This window comes from Lissotriton vulgaris, chromosome 6 (assembly GCF_964263255.1).
Source record: "Lissotriton vulgaris chromosome 6, aLisVul1.2, whole genome shotgun sequence".
Lineage (NCBI taxonomy): Eukaryota > Metazoa > Chordata > Amphibia > Caudata > Salamandridae > Lissotriton > Lissotriton vulgaris.
The window spans coordinates 1,288,652,816-1,288,676,360 of record NC_141694.1 but is presented as its reverse complement, the minus strand read 5'-3'; the positions used below and the strand labels follow the sequence as shown (position 1 = coordinate 1,288,676,360).

At 39.0% G+C, this 23,545-nt stretch overlaps 1 protein-coding gene across 1 annotated transcript in view; it reads right to left on the bottom strand.

Moving 5' to 3' along the window:
• Nucleotides 1-23,545, bottom strand: part of GRM1 (glutamate metabotropic receptor 1) — a 1,947,075-nt gene that overhangs the window by 82,863 nt on the left and 1,840,667 nt on the right. Inside the window, exons 6-7 of the mRNA XM_086927421.1 lie at nt 21,453-21,579; nt 13,582-14,512 (exon numbers count right to left, since the gene is read on the bottom strand). Of these exons, the coding sequence (XP_086783547.1) occupies nt 13,582-14,512; nt 21,453-21,579 (1,058 nt within the window). The remainder of the gene's footprint in view (nt 1-13,581; nt 14,513-21,452; nt 21,580-23,545) is intronic.

The following is a 23,545-nucleotide window of genomic DNA, read 5'->3' as shown; positions in this document are numbered from 1 at the left end:
AAATCATCACATGCAGTGTGCCACAAATGGTATTACCACAACAGTAAATCTCCCCAACTCAGATTTAGTGCATAAACATGTTTCATGTGACAGACCCATAGACCAATGCTGCAGCTCCCACATGCTTCAACACCCTCCACACACTCAGCAAGACCTTCAAATAGACTCACCCCACGAATCAAGGAAGACCATCACCCAAGCACTCATCACCTGCAGGCTGGACTACGGGAACGCCCTCGATGTTGGAATCAACAAATCTCTACTCCACAAACTTCAGACTGTCCAGAACACCGCAGCCAGACTCATCCTCAGCATCCCACGACAAGACCACATTACCCAGCATAAACGAGCCCTCCACTTGCTCCCCGTCAAAATAACAGTGGCCTTCAAGCTGCTCACACACACCTATAAAGCCCTCCACAACACCGGACTCCAATACCTCAATCTCCTTCTACACCCACAAAAGAAACCTCCACTCCGCTGACCAGGCCTTGGCCAAAATCCTCTGTATTCACATAACCAGACAGGAGGCACACCCTTCTCGTACATCATGGCCAAGACCTGGAATGAACTCCCCCTCAGCATCAGATGAAAGGGTTCAGGAAGACCATAACACCTGCCTTTTCAAATGACCAAATCTGCACAAATCCCCCAGTGCCTGGAAACTCTCACAGTGAGTAGTAGTGAGCTCTATACATCCCTAACTGATTGATTGATGCACTACCACAGTTTGTGTTTGAGTGTTATGAACAGGCCCTGCCATTGCGTTGGCTGTCTGTAACTCTTAAGCTTAGTGAAATGAGCCGTGCTACCTTCTTTAATATACACAGAACCCCTGAGATTGATTTGGTTTGGCTTCACCTCTGAGAGCTACTTTCAGGGTGCTGGTGAGCTACCAGTAGCTCCCAATCTACTAGTTGGAGACCCCTGGTATGTATAGTGAGTGGGGAATTGTAGTCCTCAAGCATAAATGTGAAGGTTATTACACCACTACATGCATAATACATAGCCCATTCCCTAAAGCCTGCCTCACTGCATGAGTACATGCTTACTGACTGAATGATTACATTAATATAAGTAAAAACACTGGGGGAATTCTTAATTGGTTCACTTTTTCTTAACTGAATGAATTACTACATGGTACAGAAAGAGTCATTTTGAAATTGCAACAACACTCACACTGTGTTTGCTGTAGTATATAGGTTCTGACTGGGGAATTGTAGGCCTGAAGCACAAATGTGAAGGTGCTTACACCACTACATGCATAAAGCATAGGAGTTTGAAGCACTGCATACCCTAAAGCCTGTCTTACTGCAAGAGTATATACACTTATGCAACTGCAAACACATCAACCAATCTAATCAATCTCTTTCAATGTTGCCAAATGGACACTGATTCAAAGTGTTATTCTACACAAATAACAATATCCCTTGCAGTATATAAAGAAAGATTAAAAATATTAGATAAATAAATGTATTAAAACTCGGAGTAATGGAATTAAATAAATTAATTCTCGGGTATAAATTAGAATACTCAAAGTTTAATAGAGAGTATCTCTTGCACGGGATGCAGGGAAAATAGGGGTTTAGGGTAATGAAGAATATTAAAAATAGTTTTACAAAAAAAGGGACAGAGATGCAACATATGTATATATACATGTAGGAAGTCTCTCCTTCCGTGTGCACTGCTGTTTAAACTAAAGGCATGTGTTGATACACGCACCCTTGCAACATAGTACAACACTATCTGTGTTGTGTGGAATTTTCTGTTGTGCAGGAAGACACACCTTCCTGCACAAAAACAATCAGTGAAGACATTTTTCTCCTACTATGTATGCTGTGCATTGTAGCATATATTGTAAGAAAAAAATGAGGAGAAATTTAAAAAATTGTACGGAAGATTAACAAGCTCTGTGCGCCACCAGTACGCCACTTTTTGTAACGTACTGGTTGCGTAGGTCGCTCCTCCATATTTACAAGGAGACAAAAAGTTACCCTGCATAACTTTTCATTCCCTTCTGAAAAGGGCCCCTTCATACGCAATGCTACGTATATATCACTGATGACATGTCATATGACATCACTTATGACATCACTGATGACAGCATCCAGTGAATGTGGTTTGTTTTGTTATTTAAATATGTATTATATATATATAGCAATCTGCATTGAAGAATGACTGGATATTAAAACTCTTTATAAAGGATTTAGTAGCAGTGTGAATTATTGTTTACTTGCATAATTTATAGTGTCTCATCAAATATATTGGATAGTGACTAAAACTGTGTGAATATCTGTATTACTTTGTCAATTGTTCTGCAAACTGCTGCACCAGTTGGTTACTACCTATGTGAAAAACTATATTACTTACTGATTAGTTAACTGAGTATTTGTATGGGAGAATGAATGTGTGTGTGGGTTGCTGGGGGGTGTCTGACTGCCCAAAGATGTGTGAATAGTTGATTCAGTAGGTTTATGATGTTAAGACTACATGTTATAACACAAGCGTGAAGCTGGTTACACCACTACATGCATAATGCATAGTAGTTTGAAGCAGTGCATACCCTAAAGCCTGGTTTACTGCAAGAGTGTGCGTACTTACGTAACTGCAAACTCATCAATAAACCACATCATTCTCTCTCAATTTTGCCAAATGGACACTGATTCATAGTGTGATTACAGACAAATAACAGTAACCCTTCCAGTGTATAAAAAAAGATAAAAAATACTAGATAAACAAATGTATTAAAACTCGCAGTAATGGAATTAAATAAATTAATAGTTGGATATAAATTACAATACTCAAAGTTTAATAGAGAGTATCTCTGGCACGGGATACAAGGAAAATAGGGGTTCAGGGTAATGAAGAATTATAAAAAAAGTTTTAGAAAAAAGGGAAGTTACTACAACGAAAATCCGAAAAAAAGGGGAATGAGTTTTAATACTCGTATTAAAAAAAAGTAACCTATAGAAATGCTTTAATAAGAAAAAAAAATTTAAATAAAGCATTTTAGAAATTATACGAAAGTTAAAAAGTATGAAAAGAGGCACGATTACATAAACAAGTGATGCACTAATGAAAAGGAAATGAGAACACCTGTCAACTGAAAAACGTGACTTAAAAGTGGGAGGACCAGTAAATTGATCCATAGAATGTTAAATAACCAAAAACTTATATAAACCACACCCGTGGGAAAATTAGTTTCATTTTAGAGAATTATTCCGGGTGAAGAAAGTACGAGCAAGATAATGATTCGGGGCTGCGGAAGCATCTTTAGAATATCTTTCATTTCCACAGAGGGAACATATTGTTAATGTATATTTAAAAATACATTAAACATTATCTTCCTTCTAGAGGAATTGGATGAATTTCGACGGAGGAAGGAAAGAATATCGAAGATAGGTACATTTTCTGAATGGGTATATGTTTGATATTTTTAAAAAAGAAAGCAAAAAAATGTAAATGATTATAGAATGTGGAATTATTAGGTTTAAATGTAATATAAGAACAAAGTGACGAAGTAACCATTACAAGAAATATAAGTTAATTAACAAATTACTACATGCAGTGTAATAATTTGGAGCGAAACCATCATCTTGAATTTATCTTTCATTTCCACAGAGGGATCATATTGTTAATGTATATTTTAATTTATATATAACGTTATGATCCTTCAACTGGATTCGAATGACTTTCAACAGGGGCTTTCAAAACATTATAAATAATATTTTTTTTAGCATGCAAATATTTCTTAATGATTGAAAAATGTAGTATAAATAAAGTATCAACGAAAAAACGAAATACTTTGGAATAAAAGAGAATACTCTATCTTCTAGAGTGAAAATGGGCTAAAAGTATTTTTATTGAGTAGTGCTTTCTCCTATTTTCACTCGTGAAGAACAGGAGGATTATCTTCGCAAGCACGTTTTTTGAAAAAAATGATATAATTGTGACTTCAAATGTTAATAATTCTTTACATTTTTAAAAATGATTGTTAAATGTAATATTGAAATGAAATGTACATAAAAAAAAGAAAGATGAAGTAGTGATGGAGTGTTTGTTGTAGCACTTCTATTCTACTTTATCTGAAAGTAAAAAAATGCCCAAACATTTAAATAAAAATGATGGGGCAACACTTATATAATGTAAACATAAGGAATGATGCTTATGATAAAATAAAATAAATGTGGTCCAACACGTGATACCAATAATTGAAAAAAAGATTTTGCATTTCACCCATGTGATGAATATAAAAGATAAAAATATTTTGAAAACTTGTGCATTTTTCTTTCAAGGATGATTTGAGGAATTATACAATTAATGAAAGGACAAAGTACTCCACGCTAAAGGAGAAAAGTCAGCACAATTATGATAGAATAGAAAATAGAATAATATTATTAAATACCTTCACAGTCAACGAACTCGTAAGCACAGTAGACAGTTTAAATTCAAATTACCCTACCACAACTGGGGGCATATTATCAAGGAGGGTTTGAAATGCACTGTAAAATAAAGTGTGTCACAAAATGGGCTACATACATGCTGAGGGTATCATAACGTCACATAGAAAAAACAAGCCAATCAACATTAAGATCAGGAAGCTAGAGTTAAACACACAACAGCCAATCAAATGTTTTTCAAAATCTGCGCAAGGAAACGGATTGGTCGGTAATACATCTTCTTCACAACCAATGAAAAAGAGGTGTAGAATGTTTCTGGTTTTAACATACGAGCAAATCAGATGACCTTGCAAGTACACGCAGAGAGAGGTAATTGTTACCCCTACACTAATATGCACTTACCTTACAGGTGCACTCCCCTGGACTTAGAATAGTAAAAGTATCTTGCATGGTCGTGGCTAATTCGTACCCGTTCACTATTGGCTACTGTATTATAATGGAATCATGTATATCCCCAAGCTGTTTTAAGGCGACAAACTGTATGTTTTTTAATCTATGAAATGTGTTTCTTAAATTGTAATAATGTGATTGTATTTTTATGACTTTTTATTATGTCTTATTCGACATCAAATGTTTAATATGTATTTTTAGAAGTATTTTTATAGGTAGTATTTATTGTACAGGGTTAGGTGAATGCTTTTATGACAAAATGTCGAATAAAGCTTATAAATTGAAATTGAGAATAGTAATTGTTACACCTACACTAATCTGCACTTATCCTACAGATGCACCCTGTTCTCTCTTTCAAAATCCAAACTAGATTTATAACACCCTTGCACCACTTTTGCATAATTTTTCCCATCTTAAAAATAATGCAGGGTGCCGGCAAGACCGTGGAGACATTGTGGGTCCCCCCACAATCCCCAACATATTTTATAAGACACCGGGATACGGTCCCCGAGAATATTAGAAATTACTGATAAGGGCTATTTTTATGGAAGAATGAAAATTGCCCATCCAAGGGAAGCGCTCAGTGCGGCCCCGGGGTGTGCACGCACTGGATGCACGCCTCATAATCTGTAGGGTGCATGACTCCAGCGCATTTGCTGCACAACTTCTACATGTTTGGCAGCCAACATTACTTTTCCAAATGGCGAGCTACTAACATGCAGCTCCCCATGTGGAAAAGCAATCTCATTTACATTTTGAAAGAGAGAACAGATTTTCTTGCTATGGGAGGGCGGGATAGACACCCAGGGACACTCAGGAACCGGCCCTCCCACAATACATAAAGCCCAGGGGAGTGGTGATCCCCGGGGCTTTGGAGACCTTACAGCCCCCCCAACCATTTTTTTAAACCACGGGAGGTAATGGGCCCTCGAGTGCTCCAAGAGGGTGGCCACCCAATCTCCATCCCACAATACATAAAACCCCGGGGTTGGTGCTCCCCACATTTTTGAGGACCTTCGACCCCTCCCCACACCATTTTTTTCTTTTTAGCCCCAGGGGGTGACGATCCCCGAGGCTGGGGGGCCCCTCTGGGCCCCCCATAAAATTTTATAATTTTGCCCCCAGTATTTAACCCCCCGGAGACTAATTATTAAAAAAAACTCAATTTTATTTTTATTTACTTTACGCCACAGTCTGCGCACCCTACTCGCACTTGCCGGGTTTAAAAAAAATGTGGGCCCTGGGGGTCCTTCTGGGACCCCCTGAGCAGGTCTAGAGGGTACAATTATTTCTACCCTGCCCCCTTTCTCCGTTTTGCACACATATTCCACTGACTTCCTCAGCCTCGCTTCTACCGAGGCACAAAATGGCTGCCAACAGTTCCAGGTTTCGAATGTTTACAATCACTTGACAACCAATCAGCATTCAGCGCGTGATCGGGACAGTGCGCTTATGGTACAATGACAATTCCCGCACACTCCGCGCCCATAGAAATATAAATGACTTTAACTGTAATGTTCTAAGGAACTACTGAACAGATTGCACCATATAAGCAAAAGGCACAAGTCGGAACTGAGGACTACCTCTTTGCCAAATTTGACATAATTCTGTTCAGCCGTTCGGGCTGTAGCAGTGGCTAAAGGTCCTATGAGAAATTGCCTGGGGAAAACACGTTTTAGGACCCCCTTTTTTCTCAGCCCCCACTTGACGAATCACCCCCAAACTTTCAGGGAAGGAGCAGAACTGAGCTGGCCAAATGTTTGGAAAATTTCGCAAAGATTCCTCAATGGGCGCCAAGGTTATTGGCAATAGAATGTTGCGGATTTCCTATGCATAATAGGTCCTAACTATAACTACCTACTGGCGACCGCCAGTAGGTAATATATGTATATGTATATATATATAAAGTTTGCCCTTAAAAAAAATGTTCAATTGACAGAGTGCAGCTGGATTACATACGAACAGATAAAGCAGTAGCAGACAACCCTTTTAAAACTGAAGAGAAGAAGAGAGGACTATCTGAGCACATATATACAAATTAGGGACGAGTCCTTGTCAATATGATTTTGCTATTAAGGCAAGCAGGGAAAGCATCCAATTATGAATCCTGTATGATTCCTAACAAATTATGAAAGGAAAAATGTTAAAACAGTAATTTATAATTACAAAATATTCACCACAAGAGAATAGCGTGGATCTCCGTACAGAAATACGGGGAGTAACCATGCACCACACTGAGTAAGTGCTAGGGATATATTGAATACAAAAATGACAACAATGGAATTTAGGGCCAGATATACGACCAAGGAATTTGAAACTCACAAATTGCGTTGCAATAGAGACTCGCAATTTGCGAGTCACAAATTGTTATGTACTACAGTGTCTGCAACACTGATTGCGATTCTCAATTGCATGCCTCATGAATATTAATGAGGAATTCACAATTTGTGACCCCATTGAGAATGGCAGGCCCTCCCAGGTATGGTGGTCTGAGGGGCTCAGCAAACCTCCATGTTTGGGACTGCTTTTAAATAAAGCAGTTGTTTTTTTAAATTCAGCCCATTTCCTTAAAGGCAGTAAAATGCAAGTGTTTTGCGACCACAATTGCAGTCGCAAAACATTGATACATTGGACTGCAAGTCACAATTAGACAGGGATGCCCTTGGAACGCCCCTTCCTAATTACGAGAAGCTAAACACTATTTTGCGAGTAGCAATTTTTTGCGACTCGCAAATTAGTGTTGGTAAATGGCCCACAGGGATTTTGCATTGTCAAACGGGTCGCAAACCTGTTTGAACATGCAAAATCCTGCCGTACATCTGGCCCATAGTTCTGTGTGTAATACAGCGATCTCTTCCCAATGGTAGAAAATTTCCACGGACATAAGAGTTGTTTTTAGAGAAATTCCAGTAAGCCTATGACCCACACCCTATGAAACATTAATGGAAGAGGCTGGAGGCATATAAAGGTATATATAGAATGCGTTGGTGATATTCATAATAAAGATCCCACCAATAGAAGTGCTATGGACAGCTGGAGGTGGAGATCTGTTTAAATTAATCAATGACTGGTGCTCTTTGGGTTTAAGAAACTGCGATAAACATTGAGGTTCTATAGAAGAGTGGGGCACATTGTTTTGATCAAAAATGGAATGCACTATAATATCTCGTACAGTTTGATGTTTTACGTATGACTTTATTTCACAACAAGATGAATTAAAATTCCTGTATCTCTTTCTTTTAGAAATATCTAAAATAATATATCTTTTGTCCTGAAGACGGTGGTGTGAACCATTTCCTTCTACTGAAACTCCACGTTAACCGGTTATTGTCATTGTTTGTTTGCTTAGATGAATTTTGGTGAATTTACTTTATTACTCATGTATGATTGAATGACTTTGTATTTGGGGAACTGGGAGGCATTTGATAATGATGAACTACTTGAGGTCCCTTTAATCCAAGCATTTGCTTTTATATATGCAATGTATATATTAATGTTTTTATGAAAATAAAAGAATATATCATTTGAGGTCATGTTGTGTGACAGAGAATAATTTTAATATTTTCATGAATGTGGGAAATGTTTTTAAAACAATGTTTGTAGACGTTGAATTAATTACCATTTAGGGTATTTCTGTTCACTCTATAAAAGCAAACTTTGAACCCAAATATAGTAGGGGTGCGCAAAAGGGAATTTTGGGGCCCATTAGGATGGCAGGTGGATCGCCCCGCCGGGCCGGTGGTAGCCCGCAATCCTTGCCTGAATGACCACCCACCATATTAGGATGGCTGGGGGGTCCGCGGTGGACATAAATACTGTCCTCCGCTTTTTCTGGAAAGGCAAGTGGTTTTTGCTTGTGGGGACCCGTTGCAGGCCCCCTGAGTATTGGGGGGGGGGTGGGGGGTGCGCTTGAGGGGCACCTGTGGTACCTCCCTACATTGACATGGACAAGGTGGCAGGCACATCACGGTGCCTGTCGCCTTGTGCATGCCAATGCACGATGTGCATTCCCAGCATTGTGGCGGGTGGTGCTGTGTGCACCGCCCGCCACAATGCTGGGAAAGGGGGATGCCACCGTCACGGCGGCAGTGGCATCCTAATTTCAGGTGCAGGACCGCCGCACCCCTGACGGACGGTCCTGCATGCCTTTCTGCCCGGCATCGTAATGGTACCCTTTGTTTGTTGTCTCAGTTGTAAACTACACTGTCCCTATTGGCAGTACAGGGTGACTCTCCCTTTTTGGAGGTTTGTGAATAGGTTGAAATGGCTTAATAAATAGAGTTTACTTTTCCTAATATCAAGTTGTCTCAGAAAGCCTTCCATTACATCCCACTCACAACCTCAGACATCACAACTACTGAAGTAGTGAAAAAAGCTTAAGAAGAAGATAGTTCTTCACCATGCAAGTTAGGACTCTGAATATTTTTTACTAAGCAAGAGTAATATGCATAGATGCCATGTCATTCAATGTTTTCCTATGCTTAATGCTTGCTGAGTGTGGTCACGTATAGTAGTGAGTACCAAAATGAGAGATAAATAGAAAATGATGGGGTCACAGGCCTATTGTAATATGTGGAGATGAGCTGATAAAAATTCAAGTACTGGCTCCCTCAAAGATAACACAAAGGGTTCAATTTACCTTTATCACACACTACATTACATTTACTTATGTTGCAATCAAGGGACTGCCAAACTCAAAGCATGCAGCAAATTACAATGGGATCAATTCTAAAATGTTTTTATGAAATCTCCACTTTCTGGTGCCTGTGGTCCTTACAGAAGCATAAAATGAAGGTATTTGTTTACCTGTTCCAATACTCTGGGGATTAGTACATATGTAATGTAATATAATAATCATGGCAGTATCTGTAATGGTATTCTGGGATACTCTGCAGTGAGGTTCATCCTTTTCCCAAAAGATGTGTGAACCCTGAATAATGATACCCTAAATGTCGATGTGACACAATATCAAGGATAGAATATTGAAAATACAAAATCAACAGGCAAGTAAGTCTAGATTTGTTAAACCCAACTCCACATATATGTACCTTGGTGATACATATCTTCGTGGAATTAGGAATGCTAGGTCTATACTTCCCTTACCTTTTGATATTTTGTCCCCTGATATTCTGTCCTCGAATATTCTTGTACCACAATCTTCTGGAGTCATTGTTCAGTAGTTAAACCCCACAAAATACGTAATTCCATTGACCAATCAATACTTTTTTAAAGCCTGGTGCTGTCCTCATTTAGTGTTGTAGGCTGCTTTACCAACTCCTACAATTTGCCTGGACATGAAGTCTCCCACAGACAATCTCCCTGTACCCAGCCTTAGCTGGACTAGTGTTTGGAAACTGACAGGCAGATGGAGAAATGAGCAACAAAAAAGTATGTGCTTTTCTGTGCAATCTTGATCATTATTTGTTTTCATTGCAACTTTATTTAGAAGCAACATTAAAAAAAGACAGTGAAATAACTTTATGTAATTCTTTTAAAACCCTAAAAACTAAAAGTACCACTCAACCATTCGTACTGTTCCTTCTGGATTATTTCCCTTTGAATTTATTGGGTGACATCCCCAATGATATCATCAATGGTATAGACAGTGGTATAATGCCACACTTGTGGCCTTAACTGAGTTGTGTATTTTTTGCTTGACATACCAAAGTCACTTTACACAAATTAGGAATTTCTGCACCTCTAGCAAGGAAAATATCGATAGTGATGTAATGGAGGTTCATCAGACTCACAGGTCTTTGCTCATACTGTGTTGAAAGAGAGCGAATGGGACAGGCTGTACAATTTACATCTGTGGAACACAGTGTTTTTTTGCCCCTGGCCTCCACAAACAGCAAGGAGAGAAAACACTGACTAGTCTAGAGCATTTTACATTTTTACATGTGGACTTTTATAGAGACCCTGAATTTAAGAAAATGTTCCTCTCACTCTTGGTTGTAGAGGAGAAGGTTCTAAAAATGAGCACTCACAGTCTTTCAATTTATGATTGTCTCAATGGAGATTGTGAAGGAAGGGCCATATCACAATGGTGTTAGAGGGTCATCCAAGTGACCTATCATTGATGATCTTATGCAGCTGTGTCTCTGATCAATTCTACATTGGATGCTTGTAATGTGTCTTATGGAGGCCAACCAAAACTATAAATGGCTTGATGGCAGAAAACTTAAAAGGTGGGAATTAGGGCAATTCTACTTCAGAAATAGGAATCAGTTGTGCAGCACAAGGGTACTTATATTGGTTCCTCCCAGTAAAGTCTAGAGTCTTGTGCAAGATTTTGACCCTGCTGCTTCAATGTCTATATGGAATGGAAGCATGCATTATAGCTGAGAAACTTAACAGGTCCTAGTTTTCTGGAGTCATGTGTTCAGATAACCAGCTTCATCTGGTAGTCCCCTGTCCAGACATGCCTTAATGGGAAAAATAAGATTTGCAGACAGAAACTCATTGAACTCTAAAGAGAAGTTGCCGTACTTGTCTCTAATTTAGCCATTCTGAAAAAGCTGGTTGTGCAACTAACATAGTCAGATGCTCTCCAGTTTGCAGTTTTGCAATGCACAGTTAAGATTAACTTGGCTGTGTAAATGATACAAAATTACTGAATGAAAAAAATTAATAAAATAAAAGATACAATAAAATGTAATTAAATATGATTGTTATTGAGTGAGTGTTTCAGTGCTTAGCTTAAAGTTGACTTTCTTTGCACCTCAACCTGTACCTATTAATTATGCCCAGAAGTGGAGAACTCTATACATATTCATAATGTCTCGTTAGTTAGGTTGTTTAGTTAGTCCTTTGATACGTTGTTAGACAGGTCTACTACATCACTGTAAATATTGTAATTATTTTCACTATCACATTCTCAACCTTTCACTGAGCACTATCCCTGAGCACCTTTATTCACTTTGATAAGTTGTAGCAACCATTGATATTGTGAATCATAGATATATTCATACGAAAAACGTCTTCAAGGTTAAAATAACGTTGTTATCATTTATTTAAAATTTGTAGTTTTTTAAAAGCTTTATCTCTTAGAGACACTTATTGGTCAGTTGGACCACCTGTTGTACATATCACTATTGGCCCAGGTCCATCTGCATACTGGGGTTACCCTACTTTTGTGTAACAATTAGCTTAATGTAAATGCAACAGTTAACTAAGGTAATTACTTTAAAGTCTTCAGTGCTACAGGCGTGACATACATGTCCTCATAGTTATGAATTCAGTGCTAAGGCTGTGAAAGTCACGTGCCAATGTTCCTAGTGTTAAATCCCCTAGTCCAAGTCCCAAAAGACCCCTGCCACCCTCATGTTCTGTAGTGGCAGTAATATTGCTACTTTTGCAGTTCCAGCTACACCTAAACCAAATTGACACCGTGGGCATACTGACATATTCAAACCATGCTGGCATTATGACTAGAGACATTTGGCATCAGCATAAGACAATGGAGGGTTAACTTTCTCATTCTACCTTCCCCCTCCTTTCTTCTCTTCCATCCCCCGTGGTCCTACAAAGTCCCCTTTTTAGCTCTCTAATAGGATAAGACCCCCAAAATAACATTCCCATGGGGAGTTGAAATTCAATTTGAGACTAAGGAATATTGTTTTTAACACACGCAATGGGCAACTTCACCGGCCTATTGTTAGCCTTGACCCAATTCAATGTGTTTCTTTTCCTAGGAGACAGATCAGACGTTTTATCACCCAAAAATATCTTTGAAGAGCATGATGTCAATTGGAGTACCAGAGTGTACAAGTGCAGATTATATTCATGGCTTCCTTCCTTGGTACGTTTCTGCTCGATAGCTGAGTATCTGTCATTTTATCCACACAGATGAAAGAGCCTCAGTCACCATAACTACTGCATCTTTCCCCTTGTTCATGCCCTCACACTTACACAGGATAGTCTATTTTTCTCTGGGGATGAGCTAGCCAATGCAATACGTTCGTTCCACCTTCTGCAGGTCTGGGGTAATTATGGGTCTATCTCTAAAAAGAGAGGCCCAATATTGCAGTTGAAGTAAACAAACTGCAAGCCTGCAGCAGAAGCAGGCCCATATTTCTTCCTCAGTTGGGGCAAACACTTTATAACTTGAGCCAATCGTCCATGTGATGCTGAATCTCTGGTTTCCAACACAAAATATGTAGAAAACATAAATATGTCGCCTCAGATGTCCTCGCTGAGAGATAGAATTTGAGATACAGTCCATCAATATGGTTTACCAAATGCAGAACTACTCAGCAGATTAGTGACATCATTAAAATGATAATGACGTTTTAACAGAGTGTAATAAGAATATGTGCAAAGCAATTTGTTTTGGTTAAAAGAGACACATTGGAAGGGTAGTAAGGATTACTTGGGTTGTATTTGACATGTTGAGTCGCAATATAGTTTTCTGAGAAGCAGTCATAATGCAGGGTCCATTCATCTACTATGGTCACTTGCAAACAAACATGCTTATATGCTCCTAGTCTTCCACACTTTGAGAAATTGAAGATGGAGATATTTTAGGAAGGTTGTCTCCCTCCTCAGTATTGCACCACAATGGGGATTTAAAGAACCTCCAGAGAATCCCTTTTGACCTTCAGCTGAATATTTTCATGAATCTATTGTTTAGGGCTAGGCAATTCCTGAATAAAAATACAATGCAAAGTTTTTATTTAAACCCAACTACTTGGATTATTCTGTAAGAAGAAAAACATGCTGCAACACTTACTTTGTTTTCGCCGAAGCTGGCTTCTTTCTCCGGAATATGCTCAGGAAAGTATTGGATCTGCATGGGGTTTTGCCATCGCCCACATGCATGCGCACCACATCCGATGTAGTGAATGCGCTGCGGACATTCCTCTCTGGCTTAGCAATTATAATATACATTTTAGGAGTGAACATGCACCCTAGGGCCACCGTCACACTCAGACTAACTGCGAAGGAAGTGGTGATGATCTTGTAGTTGCTTCCAAAGTAGATTGGAACAAATGCCAGCCAGATGATGCACGTGGTGTACATGGTGAAGGCTATGTACTTGGCCTCGTTGAAGTTGGCGGGCACATTCCGTGTCTTGAAGGCATAGTAGGTGCAACTCATGATTAAGAGTCCATTGTAGCCCAGTGGTGCCACCAGCCCTAGATTGCTTGTGTTACAGATCAGGTAGACTTCCTTTATGCTTGGATAGGAGAGAACGGGCATTGGGGGCTCCATTATAATCAAAGCAATCAGAAGGGCCAGCTGCATGCCGATCAGTATGGAGGCGATGACCACCTGGGCCCAAGCGCTCATGAAGCGGGGTTTACGTGTACATATCTTCTTCTTACTTCCAGCGAGGATACGGGCAATGCGATTGGTTTTGGTTACCAGGGCAGAGTAGCACATAGCTGAGGATAATCCCACTAGCAGACGCTGTAGGTAACAGGAACCTGTGGTAGGTCTGGAAATCAGGGTAAATGGACAGATGTAACCAAGAAAGATACCAGCAAGGATAATGTAGCACAGTTCCCTACTGGAGGATTTGACCACAGGGGTGTCCCTGTAGAGGACAAATATTAGGGTCACAAACATGGTGACCAGGATCCCCAGGCAGGAGAAGACCACTGCCACAATAGACTCTATATTTCTCCATTCCAGATACTTGACTATAATCGGTGCACAGCCTGTGGTACATAGAAAAAAAGATTTTTTGTAAGTATAGGTACACCAGAGACATTCAATTTTCAAACAACTGCCCAGATAACATAGGAAACAATTACAGGTCAACATCCATTGGATAGACTTTTATCGAAACAGGAAACCATTTGTTTTCATTGATTTTTCTTTGAGTAAGTGCTGCTTTAGTAACATGTTACAGCCAACAGCACAACATGATTGAGGCAGACTTGATTTACAATTAAAACTAATAAAGGGAAATGAAAAACTAATCACAAGTCTCATTCAAAGCTATAGTATCTACTACATGTGACTAGTGTTCTCTAAACAAATATAAACTCTGATAGTCACAGGACAATAACCTGTAAGTGGTCTCCCTAGTATTCAGCTATTTAGGTGTTACTCACAAAAAACAATGCTGGCTTTGGGCGATTTTGATAGCAATTGATTGGGTATTATGTGGCAGCTGCTAATTGAACGAACATGCATCTGCCTCAGTTCGAGTCTGTATGCCAAAGTTGGCTGATTGGATGTATTTTATTGTAAACTTGATCAAACATCCCAGGTCTTTTTTGCAAACTCAAGACAAATGCATTGTCAGTTCCAGTGTGTCAGTGGTGTCACTTCTTCTCCATCCTGGTTACCTGCCAATGACTACGCCACACATCGAGCTTAGTTTTGCACATCTTTTTTCGTCTGCATGTAACTGTGAACTCAACATTCTAAACCAGCCTTCAGTGCATTTCACTCTAACACTTACATCACAGTCCTACAGAGTCCACCAGGAGCCAAAAGGGTTCCGTCATTTCTAACTTGCAAGACACTTCAAGTGGGTGCAGCACTTTGATTTTTATTGGTGCTGTGTTTCCCAATATTTGTCATAATGAACACCAAACAAGAAAAAATTAAAGAAACTCCACCATGCTGGCACACATACAAAATAGCGGCACAGAGTCAAGCAAACAGGAGCACTCAGCTATAGGCACACAGTGTCCCTCACCATAGGCAGAAAATGGCACAGCAAAAACCTATGCAAATATACATTATCACAAGTCACCATATTTGGAAACATGCACTACAGTGCTTGGCATCCTGCAATCTCATTATAGATGCCTGAGCATATTTCCTTATTACATTATAGATGTGACTTGACTGGTCCCCTGTTATTATGAAGCGGCATAGCTGTTCATAGTAATAATTCACTATAGTTGAGTTGTGTCGTCACAACGCCTGCTGCCAGAGCAAACAACCAGCACGAAGGGATGGTCAAGAAGCAGAACTGCAACTAGATAAAAGAGTGCCAGTTTTTCATTAGTAGGAAGGAGGCATTCGCTTCAGCATATGTTTGCACTGCTTACTTCATTCCAAGAAAAGCAGGAATCTCTGTGCCTGTTACCCCATATGACTACCTATAGCTCTTTTTGAAAGTGCCTTATGGTAAACTGCGCGCATTATATTTTTACAACAAATTTCTAATGGTATGTGCATGTGTTTAATTTCTCACTAAATTTGTCAGCATAATTGCAAAAAAAATGTAGCGCATGGGTTTAGAAAATGATGCATCTGCTTAGATGCATCACTTTGTAAATAGGGTGCAACAGGGGGCATGTTTTACGCCGCCGATGTGTCACAAAAAGTGACGCAACAAAAGCGCAAAACTGTCGCAAGGCCTCATAAATAAGGCCCTAACGATTTAGGCTTTCAAAGGGAGGGTTTTATAAGGAATACAAATATCCTCTAATCCTCATTAGAAGAATAATGCAAGTCACCCCAGAGTGGCATGACTTTTAAAGGATTTTGCATTTAGTCTTTATCTTTCATATGGGCACTGTAGTCCCTGTGATTGCAGTATACTAGTTTAAATGTACAGTAGAGAGTACAGTATCCCTCGTGTAATTTGCTGGTCAGACACCGGAGCACTTAAGCACAAAGTGCATTTGTGTAAACTCTGGTAGATAGGTAAACAAGCAGCCAGATAGCTAGGGACTTGCAGATATACCCAATTTAATTACCCACATTTTGTGAGTGTGAGTGGAACACTGCAGTTTGCTAGAAAGTGTTTCTATGTTTTGTGTCACTGCCATAGAGACACAGGCGGACATTCAACATGGAAAACTGTCCAAAGGATGGAGCCTCAAGATGGAACTACTAGCAGATAACAGCCAGTGGAATACCCATAAGCAAGTTGCAAAAACTATCAACAACTTGGCTGCTTCCTGATATAAGGGCTAGAGCTGCAACCAATATGGTGCGGTTCGGCTACCTACTTGCACGACGCGGCTCGCCACAGCAAGTTCGGAAGGAAGTCAAGTCCCCAACAGATGCACTGACCAGATGCTGTCATCTTCTTCGCAGAGAATACAGCTCCAGTGTTTCTGACTCCCCTTGCAGTGTATTAGAGATTGAGTCCCTGAAAAGAGATTCCAACCTCTCTCATTCTAAGGGATGGAGCAGACTAGAATCTAGAGAAACTTTTGGCAACTCTTGGCAAAACTAAACTTAAACTAAACTAGACACTAGCTAAACAACACCTACTTCTTCCCTCGTACTACACTTAAGTTAGTTAGGTAGACTGGGGTAGGATTATTTTAGAAGCACCATTTGAGTATTTTAGCCTGTGTTATTTATGTATGTATTTTTATGTATGTCATAGCTACAGACCATGCTATTGCAGTATTATTTTATCTTACTGCTAACGCTGTAAGTATTATACTTCACATTCTGTCTTTCGATTGTAGCAGTTCATATCTCTTGCATGAGAAATAAGACTGTTCAATAAACCCTTTTAATGAAACACCTGTCTCTCTTTTTCTGTGCAACTCTGTAGAAACTAAGCATGCAAGATTGTCTGAGTGAAACTGTTATCTATTGTTTCCACGATTCTGAGACTGTTCCGGTTCTAAAGGGAAACAAAGTTGTCATGTTTATGCAGTTGTCAGAAACAAATCCCTCCTTGTTCATTTAAGAAGTTTCTAGTGACCTCTGAGTTAGCTGGCACATACAAGTAATTAAGTTTAATGTACTCGATAGAGACATACTGACCTCAGTCCTATGTCAAAACTATAGTGTATATTATTCCAATGGGTAGGGCCTTTCAGGGATATAGGAACTACATTACAACTCTTGTGAAGAGGATGGGTTAACTCATTCACTTGCTTGCTCACTGGTTTAATCATTGAAATACTCAGTAAAGATTTCCCTCACTTTCTCACTGGTGAGAAGAATATATTGTGAAGTAAACCATTTTTCTCATACAGCATCCATAACATGGCATTGGCAGAATATTTTACAAATTATCAGTTAGCTGTAAAATGCACGTGCTGGTCTGCCATAATGAAAAGGTCATAATGATGAATGTCAAATCACTGGTAAGCAGGGTGCAGCATTTTGCTGTCACATATCCCTAATGCAGCCATTTTTGGCCCTGATTCATCGTAGTGGATCGAGTTCTCTCATATCCACACGTGCTGATCTCTCCTGGTACCCTTTTCAGAGCTCTCCCAACCCAGCCAGCACCTTCATCTTCCCTATTGAGGTCTCCCTCCTTTGTTCCCCAGGGAATCCTTTCAGACAGCAGTGGGCCCCTCTAACCTTCGAGTGGTCAGGCTCCACAACTGGCTATTTCGATTCGGTCCTATCTTTTCCAAGACAACATTGTCTCCAGCATTGCAGGACCCCATTCTCTTTTATGAACACTGGCACTGGGTTATATATGTCATAACCCTTTCTCAGGCATAACTGTGTATGTCCTGATGATGATCCTAATATCTTACTATGGATTGAAACGTTGTGGACTATGGTATCATGACTCAATTGTGAAAATTGTTAATTGTTGTATATATGAGCATTTGTACTGATTGTTTGTAACTAAACCACTGTGCTTTATTTTGTCTCCCTTATATGCGTGAGTTTAGAAGTCTTGTGTGACATCCCTGTGTTTGTTTTCCCACATCATTGTTGTCTATTCGAATTTAATAAATATATATGGTTGTTCCATTTGGATCACATACAAAGGCCTCATTGTATCTCTATGTATATTCGATTGTTTGACACTCTCCTCTTAAGGGGCCCTTATTCCTTTACAAATATATACATCCCATCTCACTTTTTACCAATGTTTTTCCATTCCTTCACACAAATATATGTCACATATCCCTAATGCAGCCATTCTTACTGTCCATTGCAGTATTCTACTGGCATGTGTTTATCCATTGAATTTGTAACTTCTGTTATATTGGCTTTTCAATATATTTTCCTCTTTGATGAATTGGAAGAGGACTACACAACTGAAATTGCTCTGATTGATTCAGTATATAGAAACTCACTGTCTGTGTAAATTGGATTAATGTTGTCTAACCTTTAGTCTTCAAAGTATTCCAATTGAAAATATATTCAATTATAGGATTGATTGCACAGTTTTTCATTCCCATTTATTACAGTTTTTTTATGTGGAATCTCCACAAAGGGTTCTTACAGTACACACAATGCCTCATATTTGATTCCTAACACGTTTTCCAATAATAACCTATAAAGCTCTGAACGTGGCATCAGTCCTTTTAATTCTGGGAAGAAGGTAGAAAAGCTGCTCCGCATCAACAATGACTGAGTCTCTGAGGGGAGGATGGAGAAGGTAATCACTCCTCTGCTTATCATGAAGACTAGACTATTAGCTAAATGATTACAGTAGCATTAGCTAAATTGTAGTGGGTCGATTGTTCACTAAAACCTTTATTCTCAGTGGCTCGCATATTTCACTCGCACATCAGGGGTTTTATGTCCAGATGTACAAGGCCATGTTGTGACTGCCAACAGTGTACTTTGTAAAATCACACGGTCTGCAACCACACTAAAAGCTTTTCACAATGTACAAAAGTCCTTTTTTGAGTTACTAAAATCTTTTCAACTTGTAAAAGGCTTTTGTAATCGGTTCCGCATTAAAAATTCATAGGGGTGGGAAAGGGGCCTCCTCTGCCTATTGGTAATTCGGAAAGGATCTATCAATGGGTTGTGGTTATATTTGCGGTTGTAAAGGATTGAGCACTTACCAACCCATTGTTGAGGTGTTAACTGATTCACAATCACATAGTAAATACAGAAATCATTTTGGAAAGGGAAGCATGAGAATCATGCCAGAAAGGGAGCATTTAAAAAAATGAACTACTGTTCGATGAATGGACAATATATTCAGTTTGGAAAAATAAATGTAAATGCCTCCATCCCTGCATTTGTGACTAATCATAGGAGGTTCTAAACTGTGACCGACCTAAATAATATTCATTAGGTAGTATTAGTGTTTATTTACAATTTAAAATGCTACCTCTTAGTACATTGTTCTCATTGGGAGTGGGAATAGTACATCCAGCCTTTCCCTGCATCATTTGGACATAGCCTGGTGCTAATTATGCAGGCAATTTGCACAAATTCTCAGTTCAGTGAATCTCAGAAAACGTGTTATTAGTGTGTTCTACCTTACACCTGACACCTGAAACTCAAAATGAAGTGCAGATTGTGCTTCCCAAATTACCTTGCACAGTATTATTGGTATTTACCAAGTGTGCAACAACTTATGAGGAATTTCTAATGAGGCCTTAAGCTTCAGGACAGCAGGTTTAGAAGTACAATATTTCAGATTTACAGCATAAAGGAATCCTCAGAAAGCAAACTACTTGTTGTGGTATGGTGGACATTTGTATGTCAAACTGAATTTTATCAATAGATTCCTGTTTCTTAATAGATATTCTGCACAAGTAATTGTGATTTTAAGTAAATGAGGAGGAGGGAATATGATTGTCATTATGCACAGTCCTGTCCATTGATTTTCTTGCATTAGACTTAAACAACTGGATGTTTCAAGAGAGGATTAGGATATCGATGTCACTGCACCCAACACAAAAAGACAAGGTTTTTCCGATGGGTTTTTATATATTTTTCCTTTATTCCTTTTTCAGTGGCAGATGGATGTTCAAAGATCAAGCCTAGCGAAGATCTAGTGAGCAGAAAGAAATACTAGACTATTCATACTGGGAGTACTAACTGGGTAAATAAGGAAAACAATGGGCAAAGGGTAGCTTAGTTGGCTGGTCATATATAAAACAATGGGCAAAGGGTAGCTTAGTTGGCTGGTCATATATAAACCAATGGGCAAAGGGTAGCTTAGTTGGCTGGTCATATATAAAAAAAACGAAAGATGCTTGCAGCATCCCAAAACAGCTGTGTACTGACCGCCCATTCTTTGCCATTGAAGCATAAGCACAGGGTCACTTGTGAGCAAGGGGCACCGGCTACCTCTGGCCAGTAGTGCCAGGATGCCGATCGGAAAAAATAACATCAATAGACCTGGTGTCCGGTAGATCAGACTGATTTTACTTGCAGTCTGAAGAGGAAGTCTGACCACCAATCACTAAGAAGGGACGGAATCTTCCATAGATCTATACAGTGAATCTTGGAAAATGTCACTGGTGGCAATAGGACATCTCGTTGCATTTGAAGATATGGGCACAAACTCCCTATGACACTCACTCTGAACTTGTAAAAATTGGGGGGTATTCACCACACCAGGTAAATAGTGAATCCCCAGGGTGTCAGAAATACCTCTCATTAGGGGTTTGCTAGGGTGACATGAGGAATTACTTGCACAAGAGGTGCTTAACTCATTTTGGAGTGTCTCTGCACATTTTTGCTGCCAAATTTCCTCAGGTTCAACCTGCCAAGATTTGTCAAGGGAACAATTCAGATGGATAGTGTTCACTACACAAATATAAACCAAGATCTTTCTACAAATTCCTGGTTTAACAGGGATCACAATTCACCAACCCGCTCAGAATCAAGAATATGTGTGTACAATTTGGAGTTTCCAACTGCCACGTCAGGGGCCTGAATATTGTTACCCACTGCTTCTTACTGCTTTGCTAAGGATTGAACATGCTCATAGAATAGACTTCATCTTACCTGTCAACTCAAGAGTTGGCCACCATCCCAGGTCACAGGCTTTGCAGGTAAATTCATCCTGTACATATTCGTTCTCTTTGCAAGGAGTACAAATCCAACAGCAGCTTACCTCGCCTTTGCGGATGACCTTCAAGTGAAAAATATGACAGTACTTCAATAGGCTGGCCATTGAATGGTATTATGGTGATCATTTATACTTATTTTAAGACTAGAGTTTACAATTTTCTCAGATAAAATAACAGTTATTTGTACATGCTTTCTTGTTCAAGTACCAGCTCCTGAACCTCCCTGAAACTGAGGTTCAAGAGCTGGTACTTGAATAAGAGTTTGAACAACATCCTTTGTATTCATGTCTAACATGGGAACCTGGCCTCTAATTGACCCAATAATCAGGTAGTAATAGGTTAGACAGTTTGTAATTATATTTGAAATGATTGCCTCTTATATTAGCTGTTATACATTAGTTCTTCATAGGAGAAAAAATACCAGCTTTTTCTCTTTTTCCAATATTTAAACTAACTTTGACATGCAGATACCAGTCATGTTGACAAAATGCTGACCAAGTGGCAGCACTATCTAAGACTAGGGGTGATTGAATGCTTTGCTTTGTGCAAATTCAGGGACCATAAAGCGATCTCTGATAAATCAAGATCAGCAACGGAGGCATGTAAAAAAATTAAATAAAATAACGTAAAGCTCTTAAGAAAAAGTTAATTTGCGGGGCTATCATCATCTTAACTATCACGAAATATCTCCCCTAATCCTTCAATGTAAATATAAGACTGCTCTTATATCTTGTTGGCCTCCTGCACAAATGGCTTATCAGAAGCATATGTTTGCTGGCATTGTGATTACCCCTCAGGTGAGCTTGATCGGCTTCTCCTTTATTGCAAACATGTTAACCCTTAAAGGAGAGAAAGTGGGACCACCCTTAATATTATTTTTGACATCAGGCCCTAAATTACTTAATTGTTGCAATAAGACTCCTATTCTGGTCAGATGTTCCACTATTAGTCTCAATAAACAGTTTAGACTGCTTTTTGATCGATATTTTACTTACTATCGGTGTTCAAACCACCCTAACCAACTGGAAAAATGACAACAGCATCTTTTGCCATACATGGTGGTTTGGGTTTCTTTCACGAGAAATGCAGACAACAGTTTACACTATTTTGTTTTTCACAATAAATTGTCCTGCTTATTGTGGTCTAAACAGGATTTGTACCTGGAAAACATTAAACCTCCTTGAATAATTCATGTCCACAGTTTAGATGCTTAATTCTTCATTCTTTTATTGTTTCTTATTTTTTTACTCTCAAGACACACTATCGTCCAACTTCTCTTTCCACTTCTGTTCCCTTTTCTCCTATTTTCCTATTCTCACTTTCCATTTCCTCTCTATGAGGCTCAACCTCTATATTTGACCATCTTCGGTGTATACCTTGTTTTGGCTCCATGCAATTGTACAGTGCTTATTTTTTAAATACAAATGCGTTTTTTCAGTTGCAAAAATTGTCAGCTGTGGAGCGCTTGTACATTTCTCACATCTAACTCCTTCTTTATTGTCATTTGCTGAATATCTCCAATAAAAACTTCTTGAAATAAAATAAATGATAAATAACATGAAGTACTTTAGGCTCCACGAGGTAGATAGAGAGCAGCTTATCTTCCATCCTTATGGAGCCTAATTTGTTTTACATTCTTAATTGTATTTGGTTTGAAGACAAGCCTTAGCTTTGGATCTCAGCTAATCAGAGAGCACTTTAAAGACCCTGAATTTGATTAAGGTAAAACAACCATCAAAATTTTGTAGGAGAACATGGTTCCAATTGAGGCTTAGAGTATTTAACATTTGCCCTGAGTCTCAAAATTTGCCCTGACCCAATTTACATTGATGTGTGTGAATTAATGATAAACAAAAACTAAAAAAACACATTGGAGGAAACCAAATCATGACAAATCAATTTTAGGAAAAGACAAATTTGAGGAAAATACAAAAAAAATCAAAAATTAAAAGAAACAGTTGAAAGGAAAGATAATTCTAAGGACAAATCAAAAATTAAATTAAACTTTGATGGAGTTTAGGACTTCAT